This window comes from Theropithecus gelada, chromosome X (genome assembly GCF_003255815.1).
Source record: "Theropithecus gelada isolate Dixy chromosome X, Tgel_1.0, whole genome shotgun sequence".
NCBI classification, from domain to species: Eukaryota; Metazoa; Chordata; class Mammalia; order Primates; family Cercopithecidae; genus Theropithecus; species Theropithecus gelada.
The window spans coordinates 104,939,903-104,957,469 of NC_037689.1; the positions used below are offsets into that span (position 1 = coordinate 104,939,903).

General features: G+C 41.3%; 1 protein-coding gene across 2 annotated transcripts in view; it reads right to left on the minus strand.

Annotated features, from left to right (window-relative positions):
- Positions 1 to 9,253: 9,253 nt before the first annotated feature.
- Positions 9,254 to 17,567, minus strand: part of MORC4 (MORC family CW-type zinc finger 4) — a 60,923-nt gene continuing 52,609 nt past the window's right edge. The window contains exons 15-17 of one of the 2 annotated variants that reach the window (XM_025373326.1): positions 11,013 to 11,703; positions 10,476 to 10,721; positions 9,254 to 10,132 (exon numbers count right to left, since the gene is read on the minus strand). In XM_025373326.1, coding sequence (XP_025229111.1) covers positions 10,052 to 10,132; positions 10,476 to 10,721; positions 11,013 to 11,703 — 1,018 coding nt within the window. In that variant the 3' untranslated portion in view covers positions 9,254 to 10,051. Of the gene's footprint in view, positions 10,133 to 10,437; positions 10,722 to 11,012; positions 11,704 to 17,567 lie in introns of both variants that reach the window. The other variant, XM_025373325.1, reaches the window with a different exon arrangement.

Consider the following 17,567-nt stretch of genomic DNA (forward strand, 5'->3'; position numbering starts at 1 on the left):
GGCAGTTCGGGAGACCAATGATTTGGCCCTGTTCTACCCTCACTAGGAATTAACAAAGCCCCATTCATAAGGGTGTTCACTGTGGCAACACTGACAATAATGGGGCCCTACCTGATTCAGCTTAACCAGCCCCTGGATCTAGAGGGCCTCAGCACATAGCCTGTTGTATCAGACACTACCCTTGCACTTCTGAAGTGAGCCTTCTTTGGTGCAGAGACTAGAATGTCAGCAACCAAATCCATTTAGAGGGAATGGCAGCAGACAGGAATAAGGGTAGAGAGAGAAGGCTCCCTGGGTAAAAGCTTAACAAGAAGTCATGTCTCTGGTCTGGCACCAGGAACCCCAGAGCTCTTGATTGGGGGCCACTGGAGGTTGGAAGATAAAACCACCTTGCTGGCTCTGCTATGCTGAGTAGGCAGCAATCTGGTATGGGCTCTGATGACCTACCATCTGGCTGCTAAAGCACTTGCAGATCCACTGATTTTACTGCATTCTCTACATACTCCAGTGAAGTGGGTCTTTTACAAGAGACAAAATGGAGGCCCAGATATGTGAGTAATATCACTCAGGTCAGTGTCAGAGTTTGAACGTAAGCTTAGAAAGTTCTCACAGCAACATGGGCCCACCATTCTGGTCTCAGAAGGTGTATGAGGACATATTGCTCTTCAAACTCTTGCAGGCTTCGTGTCCCTGTCAGTCACTGGAATATAAGGGCCTTTGCTGGATATAGAGCACAGAGCTTCCCTTCATCTTAGAAGGAGGCTGGCCTGAGGGATCCTCCTACATTTGTTAATCTGGGAAGTTTCAGTGGAAGGAGTTAGAAGTTCATCCTCAACCAGAAAAGCCAGGGAAGACCTAACAAAGAGCAACTGTTCCCTCCAGCTGGTTAAGCAAGAAAGGATTTGCTCTAAGTAGTTTCCTAGAAATATTCCCGACTCCTGGGTCCAGGGCAAACACTTTTCAGTTCACCCCATTGCCTTCCCTCATAAAGTAATTTAGATTAGCCACAGACCTAGGGGATAGTGAAGGCCACTATGTTTAATGCTCCAGCCTCATGGCTCTGACCCTTGCACACGGAGAGATGTTCTGCCCTCTCTCATTCCTCTGATAATAATGTGACTCATATTTTCTCCCCCTTGGAGCCCTAGTGACCCACTGCTATGTGATCATTAATGGGGGAAGGACTGAAACTGGCTTCTTAGTGGAAAGGCAAGCTCCAACTTTCGGAAAGACCTTTGTCCAGCTATTCAAACAGCCATCTGCTGGCCAGCCCACACTCACTGAACTCTTACTCTGTGTCAGGAAATGTGCAAAGGGCTTTGAGGGTGATGAGAGTGAACAAGGTAAAGTTTGTACCCTGTAGAAACTGACAGCTCATCTACAGGAGATAAGACATGGACACCTAACTGTGGTACAAGGCAGCATATGGGCTGTCCTGTGAAAGACATGACAAAAGTGACATAAAATAGGGGTGTCGAGGGCTGATAAAAATAGTCTTGTAAGTCCCCTTAAATTACAATCCATATGAAATGAGGGCCTGCCACTACATGAGCTTTTGGGGAAAGCATGATGAAAACTGCTTCTTGCAATGGAAGGACTCTGGGAAATTGAGCAATCGGGTGGAGAGGCAGTGCTAAGGAGGTAGCAGGGATATGCTGTGCAGTTAATCCGGAATCCTTCTGAGTTTGCCTCACAAGACCCTTATGTGACTTTAAAAGGAGTGACCCTGGGGTTCAGCCTCTCCTCCCTCATCTCCTTCCCTTGCACAAGACTTTGGAACTTGCTGGGGGAAGCACAAGCAGTGCCCATTCAGGTAGCCAGGGGCCTTCTGTCTATGGACCAGAGGAGAAATGCAGGTGTGGGAGAAGGGAGACAGGCAAGAGAAGAGCCTCGTGCTAAAGGAAGGTGATGAGGCCTGGCAGGGCCAACTCTGTTCCCTCCCACTCAGCCCTGGGACCACGGACAGGGGATTCTTTCGTGCCTGCAGCAGCCCACTCTGGGACACAGAGGCCCAGGCTGGGAAGTGCATGTGCTTCTCCTCAGCTGGCTGAAGCCTGGCCTTCACCCAGACTGGTCTCCCTGCTCAAGCGGCTCCCAGCTTTGACGAGAAATTCTGTTATCTCAAGAGGGAAAAGAACCTCAAACAGGAAGTCTAGCAGGTTATCTCTCTCTTCTGCCCTAAGTGGTGGCTCACTATATGCTGTGATGTGATCATTGATAAAATATTAACAGGCTGTTAACAGACACAGTAATGCAGAGGCTATATTCTGACCACTTCCTCCCACCCACAGTCCACCACTTTCCTGGGAACTGCAGCTCAGGAATTTCTTGTTAACTCTCACCTAAAATTCCCTGCTCTGGGCTTCATCATCCCCCGAGACAAGCAGCAGCCTTTGAGCTTGATAAAGCAGGAAGCCACCATGCAAGGGCACATCATCAGGTCCATTTTAGGAGAGAGCTGCTGCTTTCCTGTCCTCTCTGAAGTCCTATTCCTCCAGAATGGCAGCCTCGCCACTTTACGGGTCACCTCCTCGGGAGTTTTGAAGAAGTTTCTGTTTGAAAATTCTCATGACCTTGTGGAGATAACACTGAGAACACTCACATGCTTTAAGAAAGATACTAAAGAGGTTAATGGGATGTGAAATGAGATGCCAAACGAGTACGAATAGTGTGGCGGACAAGCCAGCATTTGAGTGGTAGCTCCTATTCTCCACCAGTGCTTTCGGAGTCTGTGATATTTGACCAAGTTCTGTGTGGGCTGCTCAGGAGAAAGGCCAGTTAAACAAAAACTACAAAGAAGAGGCTGGGCGCAGTGGCTCACACCTGTAATCCCAGCACTTTGGGATCATGACACGAGGTCAGGAGATTGAGACCATCCTGGCTAACATGTGAAACCCTGTCTCTACTAAAAATACAAAAAAAAAAAAAAAAAAAAGAGCCAGGAATGGTGGTGGGCACCTGTACTCCCAGCTACTCAGGAGGCTGAGGCAGGAGAATGGCATGAACCCAGGAGGTGGAGCTTGCAGTGAGCCGAGATCACGCCACTGCACTCCAGCCTGGGTGACAGAGCGAGACTCTGTCTCAAAACAAACAAACAAACAAACACCTACAAAAAGAAGATGCTCTTTGCAGCCTCTTCACCTATATTTATGTCTGGAAATGCCCAATGGAACACAAGAGGATGGATCAGCATCCCCCACAGAGGGATATATCTGATGATACTGTGAAGACCCTACTCCCTTGGTTTAAAGGCACTGAACACTTTGGTTAAAAAAGCAAATATACTGGCTGGGAAAAGAAACACGTTCAGCCACAGATCAGGTATTAACACCAGCATTTGCACTAGTTTCTCAGTTTAGCCTAAAAGGAGCCAGAAAAGATGAGTTCAGTGGGTTTAAAAAATAGAACCAAAATTCAGAAACAATGGACACTGGAATTTGGGGGAGAAGGGGACTTCTCTGAGTAACACACCCTTTACCAAAATGATTCAATAGCTTAAAAATGGAAGCAAGATACAAATCAAGGAAAAGGCAGACAGGATGAGAAAGGTGGTGCCATCCTCCTGCTGGCAATTCCAGAGGTACCTTGTATGGTTAATTTTACTTCTCTGTGTGTAATAATAAACCAATATGTTCTTAAGTGTCACTTTCTCACTCCCCAAGAGACTTGTCCAACTCAGCACTGTCTGGAGAGGGGGATTCAAAGCAGCCAGTGAGAACACCCATGGGCAGAGGCCAGCAAGTCCAAGACCTCCCGGAGTGTAAGAATAGGATCTCGATGGCTGTGTGGATATCAGGAAAGCTGCCAAGTGACAGCTGTGAGTGAAAAACTCAGTCAAGGGGAAATGAATTTCCACGTTGTTTGGAGGGATATTCGTTATATAAGTGAACAATTTCCTGATCATGAGGGCCGTTAAACATTGTGTGGGATTGTGAAACTGTCTTCCTTGGAAATTGCTGTTAGTGTGGGCTGGTTTTAGCATTTTCCTATTAAAAGGAAGACGACAAGAGTAATCATTTTCAAGATAGGCAGGATGGTGTAATAGGCAGTGAGTTTGGGCTCTGGAGTCAGATGAATCTGGGTTTGGATTTTGCCTCTGCACTCTAGCTGGATGGCCTTGGGAAAGCCACTTCAATTCTCTACAATCCAGTTTCCTCATCTATACAATGTGGATGAGAGCTGCCTCTCAGTGTGGTCATGGCATACAGTGGGTACTAACAAATGGGTAATAAATAAGTAGACTGGCGACCTAAAGGTAGGGTCAAAGCCATACCAAAATGTGTGTCTTTAGGGCACGGGGGCAGACAACAAAGTGTATTTTCTGCCACAGATCTGAATCCATGTTATCAAGGGAATGGTCTTTCCCAGGCCAAAAATTCTCAAGATTCTTCCCAAAGTTCAAATATCTTGAAGACTTTGGATGGGTTTCCACTCATAAAATGTGGGAAGCCAGGGGAAAGGCAGACCTGAGAAGTTACAGAGGGAAGGGATAATGGTGGCTCTCATCCAGATCTGTGACCATGTGGATTGGAACAGAACCATGATTAACCAGGTCTCACTGCTAGAGAAAAGGTCAGTCCAAGGTAACTACACACTGCGGTTAACATCCCAAATTTAGGGACAATTGGAGAGATTTCAACAGCTACTTCACCCTAATTCATTAAGCAGGTTTAGCATAGCCCCTCTTGCTGGCATTTCCCAGCCCATGGTTGATTCTGTTCCTTATGCTTCACACTAGATAATCCACTCTCTCAAACCCTCTTGGGTATTTCTGTATTCACTCTCCACCCAGTCTTGTGACTTTGCTTACTCTTCCCTATACCTGTAAAACCCTCCCCACACATCTTCAGCTTTCCAATCCTTCCAGGTTTCCAGGGCCTATCTGGAAGACCAGACCTTCTGCAACACTTTCCTGAGCCTCTGTCTAAAGTTATCTTGCCTGCCTGAGGGCACAATGGACAGATATATGGAAGGTGTTTGGTATGTTGAAAGCACCCAAAACATTTGCACGGTTTTATCTAAAATTGGGTTGCGAATTTCTGGTGAATCATATCAAAACTTTGGGCTTAGGGTTGGGGGCAAGAAACAAAAAAAATTTCTTCTGGAAGATTTTATTTTCTATTAGAAAATGAATGCCATTTATGTATCTTTGGTAACTAAAGCCTTCACATACATAAGACTAAATCAGCTCTTCTTTCAATTATCTAATTTATTATCCAAACATGTTCTCTAAGTTTTGATTCAGAAAGTATAGTTCCTTAATGCCCCCTTTGCCTAATAGAAGTCATGAGTTACAGATGTCCATTTCACAAAGCGTAAGTCATTCTTTGAAGGAAATTACACTTGACTTAGCCTGAGCTCACACCTGGCATTCCTCAGTAGACCCCTGTGCTTCACTCTTAATACAGTACTATAGAAAAGGGTTTGAATTCATATACAGAATTCTGAAAGACATTCTATATGGAGACTGCCTCTGGGAATGAAGAGCTTGTAATTAAGCCTCTGCCTCTGAATTGTTAGCCCAGATAATTTGCAATCACTAAACCTGGGCAAGCAAATTCTCCTGTTCCCTGGGGCCACAAGGTACCTGGTCTAACCCTCTACCAGGTGCCCATTAGTTCATCCAACAAGCACGCATCAACCTCCTAGTACCCAGAACTTGTTTCCTAGAGACTTGTTCTGTTCTTTGCTTGAGGATAGCTCCTTTCTTCTCTTGATACAAACTATCACCACTCTCGGAAAAAGTGAACAGACGCCTCCTCAGAATGTTTTTTTCTCCTTTTAGTTCTCATTCTCAAGATCTGGTCTCTACAGACATCTCCTGATTATGTTTTATAGTTCTCAGTATTTAAAAATTGCATGCCAGGGAGCCTCTAAAAAGATTCAGAATGTTTGTAGTAAAGAATACCCACATTCCTGTTCTCCTTTGGTAGCCTTTCTACCTACCCATACCAAAGATCAGCTAAAGAGAAACACTAGGCCACTGCAGGTCGTGCTGATCGCCCCTTCTAACCTATAGCACTTAATATCTGTCTTTCATTTTCCAAGTTGAATGTCCAGGATTGTCATCTACCTCACTCATACTGCATTTATCCAACCCCTTCTATGAACAAGGTACTGTTTTAGGACCCTGAGGGAGATGAAGATATGAACAAAACACAGTTCCCATCATCAACTAATTACCTCCTAGATCCCGGGTACTATGATAAGTTCTAAGATACAGTGGTTGGCAAAAACAGGCATGGCCCTTCCCCTCATGGAACTTACTAGTGAGGGAGGCAGACAGGGAACATGTATGTTGTATTTACTACTGTGTATCACAAGGCACATAGTCGGTACCCAATATTTATTGAGTGAAAGCAAATGACCAAATATATCATGATAAATTGTGAGGTGCTATGAATTGAGGAAAACAGGAAACAGTGATAGCATAATAGGGAAGATAGAGACAAAAGGCTGCCAGAGAATGCCTGTCTGAGGAAGTGACACACCAAGACCTGAAGGATGGGGACTAGCCAGCTATATGCTAATACTGGAGATGGGAGCATTCTAGTGGAGGGAGCAGTATGGGTAAAGTATGTTTGGGGAGAGGGAATAGCAGGGTAAAGTCTCTGAGGTAAGAGCTTGGCATGTGTCCATAGGAAGACTACAGTGAGCCAGGGGGAAAGTGGCATATGAAGAGGGGTCACAAGAGACAAAGTACAAGTAGGCAGGGGCCTTGCAGGATACTGTAAGTAGTTTGGATTTTATTCTAAGTGTCCATGAGAAGTCATTTAAGGGCTTCAAGCAGGGGATCACGTGATCTAATTTATTACTTTTAAAAAAATCACTGTCTATAGACAACTGTAGGAACAAGAGTAGAAGGACTCCAGCTAGGAGTTATAACAACCCATGGGAGATCATGGCAGTTTGGACTAAGGTAGCTATAGTAAAAGTGAGGAGAGTCAAGACACACTTTGGAGGTAGAACTGACAGACTTGTTGACAGGCTGGATGTAGGGAGTAAAAGAAGAGGAAAATTAGGGATAACTTCCAGGTTTCTAGCTTAAGCAACTGGATGGGTGGAGGTGCCATTTTCTATGATGAGGAAAACTGGGAGAAAGAGAACAGCCCCAGGGTGTATCACTGCTTATTTTTAATGAGGCAATGTTAAGTGTACATGTCAAGTAGGCAGCTGAATATTTGAATCTAAAGCTTTCTAATAGGGAAGACAGGACACGGATGTTTGTGATACAAGCCTTGAAAAGTTAAATGTTCACAGAGAAATTTTTTGTCTAGCTGGGTTAATCAGAGAAGTTTGCAGGAAAAAGTTGGCATTTGAGCCAAAGGAAAGATGATGAGGGAAAGCATTCCAGGTAAAGGGAATGAAATTGCAAAGGTGGAGACGGGAGAAATCTTAAAGCATGCTCAGAAATTGGAAAATTGTTCAGTTTAGACGGAATGTGGCTTGTATCTGGAATGTTACTAGATGACTCTAGAAAGGGTAACTGAAGCCAGATCACAAAGGGTTTTGAGCACCATCCTAGGGAATTTGTACTATACAAGGTGGGCAATTGGGAACGCACTAGCAAGTCTTTGAGCAGAGGCATGACCTGACAAAGTTGTTAAAAAACAAAATTTGGTGACACTGAGTAGGGTGGATTGAGGAAGGAGAACAGGAGGCAAGGGAGGCCATCTAAGAATTTATTTAGATAATCAAGGCATGAGGTAATAAGTTATTTAGGTAATAACCTAAATGTTGATCATGGCAATGGAAAGTTAAACGCAAATGTGGGAGACATTTTAAAGGGGAATTATGATTATGTTAACCTAACAGGAAAGCCAGGAGGAGGCACCTGCTTTTTTCTTCTCAGTATCTTTTGCCTCCACACTAGATCATAACCTCTGGTAAGGCTGGGAGTTATTTTTCAATCTTTCCACAGTGGGATTTAACACTATCAACGAGATCTCATGCTAGTATGGCTTCGTAGTAAATAGGAAACAAAGAGGTAGCTTTGGTATTGAAGTGAATGGACTCACACAGATAGTGGTACTGGAAAAAGCAGTGTGGGGTCAGGACCACAAACCAGGGAATGGGCTGAGAGTAAGCACTAGGAAAGAAAAGTTCAAATTTCCTACCTTCTTCCCTTTAAAGCCTCATTGCCTGCCCTCCTTCCTACTCCGTCCCTTCATTCAGCCAACAAACACTCACATAGGCAGAACCTTCAATGCTCTGAATTTTTTCCTCCAGCAGACTCCCATTCATCTGTGTGAAATCCCACCCGCTCACAGCCCCCATCTGATGAATAAGTCTCACTGAGAGAATGTCAGAATGTGCTACTCTTCCCTCAGTACTATTTACATTTAGACAACTGTGGCCTTGACTATCATAATCCAAATGTCTAACATGAAAATTAATCACATGGCAAGCAAGAGCTGGGGTGAGGTGGAAGGTAACGGGGCAGGGGATATCTTTCAGTACTCATTCTAATGATGAAGCCTGGATCTGGCCTCCCCTCATTCCCTGCAGTCTCACTGGGATATCTACTATGAACCCCCTTTCAAAGGAGGTAAAATTAATTTGGAAAAGTGTTCTGAAGTAACTCTGTGGGGGAGAAACAGAATGAATATCCAAGACATTTCCTCTGGACTAGCTAATCCTTTTGCCACTGCTTGATCTCACCTTCCTTTGATTGTTTCTCCTCTACTTCCTACTTTTTACTGTTGGTATATTTTTATGTGTTCATTGTTCAATGTCTTTTGAAAAGTATCCTGAACTCTTTGGAGAGTATGTGCTATGTAAACACAATAAAGAAATGAATACAATGTCTCCTTTTACAAGATAATAAGTTTTACTATTTCTGATAGTATGAGGTTTACCCCTCACTCAGCACTAGCCTGAAGAGTGAGTAGGTGTATTCTGGGGGACATCAGATAGATTCCACTCTAAAATACTTCCCTAACTACCCGAAATCCTCCCATTAATTTGATGATAAATATATTTTTTAATTTGAGCCTTATAGGTTTGTTTTTCAAGAATCCCTTATTAAAATGCCAATACCAAAGCAGGTGAACAGATCATGATGTAACCTTAGTTCCCTTTACATTAACCCACCACTTCTATCAAACACATTTTTCACATTCCAAATTTTTCCACGCCTTTGTTTATGCTTTTCTTCTTCCAGAGGTAATGCTAAATTTAATATAAATTAGAAATATAACATTACCTTATATTTTCACATAATCTCTCATTTGATATTCAAATCCAAGCCTACTTGATCTTTTTAAAAACAATTTATTTTTTCCAATGTAAGAATAACAAGTTTAATACTGAAAATCTGAAAAAGGCAGGAAGACAGGAAGAAGAAAACTATCAACCATAGTCCTACCACCTAAAGAACACTCATTGACAGTGTGGCCATGCTCATTCTTTAAGCCTTAATTTAGGTCCCATTTCTGGTGTGGTGCCTTCCTTGAACTTCCTCCCCTAGATCTTCCATGTCATATCTGTACCACTCAGTTGTACATATCATACACTTTTGTGTATAATGTGATGTATGTCTTATGTTTCCAACGAGATTGTTACATCTTCGAAGGCTGCAAACATGAGTTATACTTATTAGCTTACCCCCAAAACACCTGGTATACCGGACCCAATATCTGCTGATTGATTTAACCTAAATGAATACAAACCATTTCAGAAAAAGATATAAAATAGACCACATATCCAGGTCATGAAAATTAAAGCTTTCAGGTCACCTAGCTTGGTGACTATTGCTTTTCTATTCCTAGACTCTTTAAAGTCTATTTAAACCGGCCTCTTTCTCCACACCAAAACTGATAAGAAGGAGACTGATTATGAGCCAGGATTTACACAGAGATTCTCTATATAAGGCATAAAGGTGAGGGTGAGAGAGAGAGAGAAAGAAAGACACAGATGGGGGGGAGGGAGAGAAAAGAGAAGAGACAGAAGAGAAGAGAAGGGTATACAGTCTGGTGCTCAATCCAGTATGTGATTTGCCTCCAGCACCGTGTACAGGATCCCATCCACTTGTTCTGAGTCATACCCGATCTCACGAAGCTCCAAGTGAGGGAGGACAGAAGTAAGGAGATAGCTGACGTGGATACGTAGCCGCGTAAGCTTTGCCAAAGCCCTGTATGAAGGAGTGAGGGGGCAGGAGAAGAGATGACATGGAGTCATTAACCAACAGAAAAAAATGAAGCCCCTTCAAAATGGAACCACATTTCTCAACAGTTATGTTTTCATTAGCTAGAAAGAAGAAAGCACAACACCACCAAGCACAGGGAGACTGGCTGCAGCTTTCTAAGAAGTAATTACTCAATTCTTGGTGGCCTGTGAATTAAGGCTTCCTCCTTTGTCTATGGCCAGTAACAGGGGGTCCTGAGGGATGCTTCCCATTAGCACTCACAAGCTGATAACTAAACCCTAGTAATTAACCTTTCTAGGTCATCTCCCTGTGGGGTCCGGTAGGAGACCTGAGCCTTCTGCAGCATTTCCAGGTGTGTCTCTGCTTCCTTCAATTTCTCTTTTAACTCTTCCTTTTCCTCTTTGGTTCTTTCCAGCTCAGCTTTCAGAATCTGGAATTCAGCTTGGCGATAACCCATGTGTTTCTTGCTCCAGTACAAGCCTTCCGCCTCCTGGGTACTGTAGATCACCAATTCATGTTGGACTTTCTTGAATTCAGACTGCCAGTGATTCCTCTCCTGTTCCAGCTCCTCCACCTGCAGTCCAAGAAACAGAAATTCAATGACCCCACAAAAAAACATGCCCAAAACCATTCCTCATATGGTCATCCTGTGATTCCACTATACATATTCCTCTACTTAGGGACCTTTTCAATACCCTAAAATGGGCAGGAAGCCTACTACAGTTACTCTATCTGAAACACCACAGAATAGTTCAAGGGCGTATTTTGTTTAAAGGCCTCAGAACATTAAATAATCAGGGCACCAACATCCCGGTCTCTTGGTTACAATGGTCTCTTATTCCTAGTGGTGAGGTATTACCCTAACCTTTTGCTGGAACAAATTCCTTTCAGCCAAAACACGTTCCAATTTTTCTGTGGTTCTCTTCAATTCTTCCAGCTCTCTCTGGTTCTTCATCTTTGGTGTATTACGACCTTCATTCTCCTCATAGCCTCTTCCTTTCTCCCCAATGGCTGCAGCAGGGATTGCAGCAGAGGCCACAGAATAAGGCACTGGGTTCCAGGATTCAACTGCTTTTCGTCTCTCAGCAAGCTCCTCTCTGTTAAAAGGGATCAGCTGAATGGGAGCTCCTGAATCTCTAACACCTTTGGCAACACCAACAACAGCTACAAAAGGTCCCTTGTTCACTTCCTCTTTGTTTATGCTTGTGCTACTTCTGTTAGATTCTTCTGCCACCAATCTTGGCATCTGATCTTCTAATTCTTCAGGAAGTAGGGACCCCTGGCGTTGGTCTTTGGTCCCTGGATACAGAATTGAAACCTCCCTATTCTGACCTGTATTCTTGCTTGCTTCTGGATATTCTGGGAAAAGGTATGGTGGTGTACTTCTCTCAGAACTCGATTTATCATGGCTGTTCTCCCCTTCTGGGTAGGCAACAGGTGCCTCTACCCTCCTGTAAGGAGCAGGCATGGAATAATCTAGAGAAGGTGTTGTCATCTCATTCTGGAGCCTTCTTCGTTTCTCTACTGGTTCTTCACCTAGGATCCATTTGTACTTACTGCAAGGAGAGGAAATTAAATTGTAAGCTGTCACAGTACAAGTTAAGTATTTTCTGATCCTATGGAGCCCCAACTCAAACTTCCCATATTCAGACCGGCTCTAGATGTTACCCACAGACAAGTTCAGGTTAGGGATACAACTTTACCCACAAGCCTCAACCCTTTCACCAGTGCAATTGGTACTAAGGGAGAGGTGAAGTTGAAAGATGTGAATGGGCAGCATCTGGGTATAATAGGACTAGGTTGACCTTGGTAAGAGTTCTAAAAATAAGATTGCGACCAGCCTGACTTAGAAGTATCCTAAAGATGCAAGTCTAGAAGGAAGACAAAAAACACATACCCCAAATCCCCTAACACAAGAATGGAATAAAAAGGCCATAAAAAGCCTAGAGGAGTATGCAGAGAACAGTGCCAACTCATTAATTTTACAGCGTCACAAATGCCTTCCAGTATCAAATACTTATGTACATTTTTTTTTTATATTGCAGCAGAACCACACAATTCTTTCACCAGCCCACTGGATTGTGGCTAATGCCCCCAGTTCACTTGTAAAAGTTAATTGAATCACAGGGGCCTATTCAGAAACAAAGAAAGTGAATCAGCCAATTCAAGTCATTTCCCCCTTGTAACAAAGAATTCCCGTGCTCAAGCACAAGCAGACACTCCCTGAGTTCTGCAGGAAAGCCCATGATGATGGCCTTAAGTCACCTTCCATTTCTGGCTGCTGTATGCACTAGGGGTTGAAGAACTAATGAAACAACTGGCACCAGAGAAATCCATTGGCAATTTTTAATCGTGCAGCAGGGTGGGAACCCCATTTTTATCCTTACAACTATTCTGCCCTCTCTCTGGATAACCAAGACATTTCAAGATAAAATCAACTTTCAAATTTTCAATGAGAAAGCATCAGACATATGATTTGCCACCTCATACTACCTCAAGGCTGCCCATATTTCCCTGTATTTTCTGAGAACACCTGTAAGACAAACCAAACTGTAGCTTCTTATAATGCCCATATGTTCTTCAGAAATACAACTGATCTGCCATCTTAACAGATCTTGTCGTGTTAGCCTTAGGTAAAAGCAAAAGGACTTAGGACCTATGTAAGAACAACTGTATCCATCTTTGAAGATGTATAAGGACTACTAGTGATGGCCCATTCAGCTGTGTTACTGAAGAAGACAGCAAACAATCGGTTGGCAGGTATAAAGGAAAAGTATATAATACTAAATAGCAACAACCAAGCCTTGTGAAAAGCAATTACAGTCATATTATTTGCCTTCTCTTCGTTTTCCCACCTCTAAGGGTTCTGTCCTTAACTATCTTCTCTTCTGACCCTGTGTTTCTTCTCCTTCATAATCTTATACAACCTCTTGGCTATAACCTCTGGGCAACAACTCCCATATTCTCCCAAACCCTGACCCCCAGTACTGAATTTCCAACTGCCTGTCACATATTTCTTCCTGGAGTCCCACTGATATCTCAAACTCAGTATGTATAAAACCAACCTTTCATTTTTCACCTTCAAACCTGCTCCTTTTCCCTATGTTTCCTATTTGTGTTACAACAGCACCAAACTGTCAGTAATATTTATACAGTAGTTTTATATATTATCAATACTCAAGTTCAGGCTCCCTCTACCTTTCCTGGACTACTGCAATGGCTTCCTCCTATCTCCAGTCTCCCCTTCTCTTACCTCCAGATCACTGTCCCAAGCTAATCTTCCTAAAGCATTGCTCTGATCATGCTACTCCTCTATTCAAAATCTTTATTTATTGCTCCCCACAACATAAAAGCTTAAATGTCTTAGCTCAGTATTGAAGCTTTTCCATGCCCAAACATAGTAAACATTTACTGAGCACTTACTCTGTACCAGATCATGTAAGAAGTGCTTAACATGTATTGCCTCATCTAATTCTTCCAATAAACATAGGGATTATTATCTCCATTGTTTTAAGGGGATGCTCAGGAAGAAGTAAAGTAACTTTCCCAAGATGGCTAGTAAGTATCAGAGCTGGGACATAATTTGGCCCTAGCTTTATCTCTCATTACTCCCTTCACAAACATCAGTCAAACTGGATGCCCTGTAATTCCTCATGCTGCTCCTTTTGACTGGAGTGCCCTTCTTCTACCCAACACTGCATGTGTAAATCCATCTCAAATGCTACTTCCGAATTCCTATAGCACTTCAAACACTCTTATTAAAATGCATCACTTACTACTGTGTGTGTGTGTGTGTCTCCTAGTATAAGTTCCTACACAGAAGGGAGCTTAATTAACCATGCTAGATGGGGAGGAGGGAACAAAACTTTCACATAAGAGGCAACCAAAAAAAGAACTATTATGTGAATGAGGGAAAATAACTAGATTTTACTTATTGGTGCTATACTTCTCCAGAAAGTCTGGCAAGTCCTTTTAGGAATCAATTCTCATACCAGACTTGTATTCACTCATTGAGTAGAGATTAATTATGGGTTTTATATACTAGAAATTCTCCAACTACACAGTTCCCTCTTATTTCCTTTCTGCTCTTTGTCATATTCCTCCATTGTCTGTCAATTTATGGTGCATTTTTGGTTTTCTCCTTTAAGTATTTTACATTTTCTGACATACACCATGTTTCTGCTCCTTCAAAATGCTTTCTGAGAGGCTTCTATAATTAACCACTATCAGTTTTTGTATTCTTTCATTAACCAAGACAGAGAATGATATATTCAAATTAATATATTTCATTTTTTACTCACTCATTTCATAAATGTTTCCTACTATGTTTAAGGAATGGGCAAGAATAAGGACCAAAAATCACAGCCCGTAATACTGTATATATACTCCTTCCAGATGATGTATTTTTCAACATCTTTACTGGGACAGAAATATATAAATTCATTTAAGGTGTACAATTCAACAATTTTAGTATTCTCACAGAGTTGTGTAACCATCACCACAATCTAAGTTGTGAAAATATGCACCACCCCGCAAGAAACCTCCTACACATCAGCAGTTACTCCCCATACCCCCACTGGGCCACTACTCTACTTTCTGTCTCTGTAGATTTGCCTATTCTAGGCATTTAATATAAATGGAATAATACAACATATGGTCTTTTTAAAACTTGCTTCTTTCACCTAAATGGAATAAAACATATGGTCTTTTTTAACTTGCTTCTTTCATTTAACATAATGTTTTCAAGTTTCATCCATGTTGCAGCACATAATCAGTATTTCATTCCTTTTCCTAGCTAAATAATAGTCCATTGTATGAATAGGCCACATTTTATATCCATTCATCACTTGATGGTTATTTAAATTGCATCCACTTTTTGGCTACCATGAATGATGCTGCTATTAAAACATTAATATACAAGTTTTTGTAAAGATACATGTTTTCAGTTTTCTTGGGTAAAAACTTAAGGGTGGCATTACTGAGTCATACAGCATTCTGTTTAACATTTTGTGAAACTACTGGAATGTCTTCCAAAGCAGCTGCAACATTTTGCATTTATACCAGCAAGTGATCCTCCCACCTCAGTCTTCCAAGTAGCTGGAAGTACAGACATACACGCCCAGCTAATTTTTGTATTTTCTGTAGAGACATGGTCTTCCTATGTTGCCCAGGCTGCTCTTGAGCTGCTAGGCTCAAATGATTCTCCCACCTCGGCCTCCCAAAGTGCTGGGATTACAGGCATGAGCCACCATGCCCAGTCTCTTTCTTCAACTGCAATATAAGCATCTAAAAATATAATTTTCCCTCTGAGTATTTCTTTAGCTTCAACCCATACTTTTCATATATTTTGTTTTAATTTTCATCTTTCCAATATATTTTTACATTTTCAATGTGATTTTTTTCTTTTACCCATTTGTCATTTTGGAAATTAAGACATGTGTCATTTAATTTCCATATATTTGTGCATTTTCCAAATTTCCTTAGGTTGTTGATTTCTAATTTAATTATATTGTGATTGGAGAACATCCTTTGTATGATTATCAATCCTTTTAAAAGATTCACTGAGGTCTGTTTTACAACCTAACATACGGTCTGTCTATCCTGGAGAATATTTCATGTGCATTTGAGAAGAATACATACTATGTTGTTGTTGGGTGAAGTTTTCTGTATATATGTCAGGTCTGGTTGGTTCAGAATGTTCTTCAAGTCTTCTATTTTCTTGTTGATCTTCTTCCTAGTTGTATCCATTATCGAAAGTAGGGCATTAAAGTCTCCAACTATTATTGTTAAATTGTCTATTTCTCTCTACATTTTTGCTTTGTGTATTTCTGGGGCTGTGTAGTTAGGTCCATATGTGAGTGTAGTTACTACATCTTCCTGATGGACTTTATCATCAATGAAATGTCCCTCTTTATACCCATTAACATTTTTTATTCAAAAGTCTATTTTGTCTGATATTAGTATAACCAGGTTTGCATGTTGAATCTTTTCTATCCTTTTACTTTCAACCTATCTGTATCTTTGCATCTAAAGTGTGTTTCCTGTAAATAGTATATTTGCATTTTTAAAAATATATAATCTGAGGCTGGGCGTGGTGGCTCATGTCTGTAATCCCAGGACTTTGGGAGGCCGAGGCAGGCGGATCACAGGGTCAGGAGATCGAGACCACGGTGAAAACCCGTCTCTACTAAAAATAAAAAAAATTAGCCAGGCATGGTGGCAGGCGCCTGTAGTCCCAGCTACTCAGGAGGCTGAGGCAGGAGAATGGTGTGAACCTGGGAGGCAGAGCTTGCAGTGAGCCGAGATCATGCCACTGCACTCCAGCCTGGGTGACAGAGCAAGACTCTGTCTCAAAAAAAAAAAAAAAAAAATATATATATATATATATACACACACACACACACACACACACACACACACACACACATATATATAATCTGATATCTGTCTTTTGATTGGATTGCTTAATCCAGTCACATTTTATGTTACTGATAAGGCAGAATTTACATCTGCTATTTAGTTTTTAAATTTTCTACAGGTGTCATGCCTTCTTTGTTCCTTTGTCCCACCTTTACTGTTCCTCTTTTTACGTCATATATCTTCTAGTATAACATTCACGAATCTAATAATACATTGTTATAATTATTACTTTATGCAATGTTACATCTTCCCAGGAAACCAAGAGAAGAAAGTAGAGCAAGTACATATTTAGAGTTTGTTTCATTAACCTTTTTATTTTCAATTTTTTACTATCTGGCATCATTTCCTTACTCCAATGTAACTTTATTCCCATCCACCTCCTTTATGCTGTTCTTGTCAAATATTTTACATGTGTATATGTTATAAGCACAATGATAAATCAATATATATATGCAATTATATACATATATATTGCTTTGCTATTATTTAAATCGGTTAAGAATAGAAAGAGGAAGAAATATGCTATTGTATTGTGCTTTATAATTAACTACACAATTACTTTTACAAGCACTCTTTGCTTTTTCATGTGAATTCAGATTACTGTCTGATATTGCTTGCTTTCATCCTAAAAAACTCTCTCTAGTATTTCTTGTAAGGCAGGTCTGCTGGCAACAAATTCCTTCGGCTTTTGTTTATCTAGCAATGTATTTAGTTCACCTTTATTTCCTAAAGATAATTTTATTGTATTTCAGATACTTGGTTGACAGTCTTTCATTCAGTACTTTGAATATGTCATCACGCTGCCTTCTTGTTCCCATTTTTTTCTCACGAGAAGTCATCAACTTTAATCTTCTTGGGGTTCTCTTCTACATGATGAATCATTTTCTCTTTGCTTTTGGCTTTCAATATTTGCACTATGATGTGTCTGGCTATGAATCTCTGTATTTATCCTATTTTGAGTTTGCTGAGCTTCTTAGATGTATACATTAATGTTTTTCAT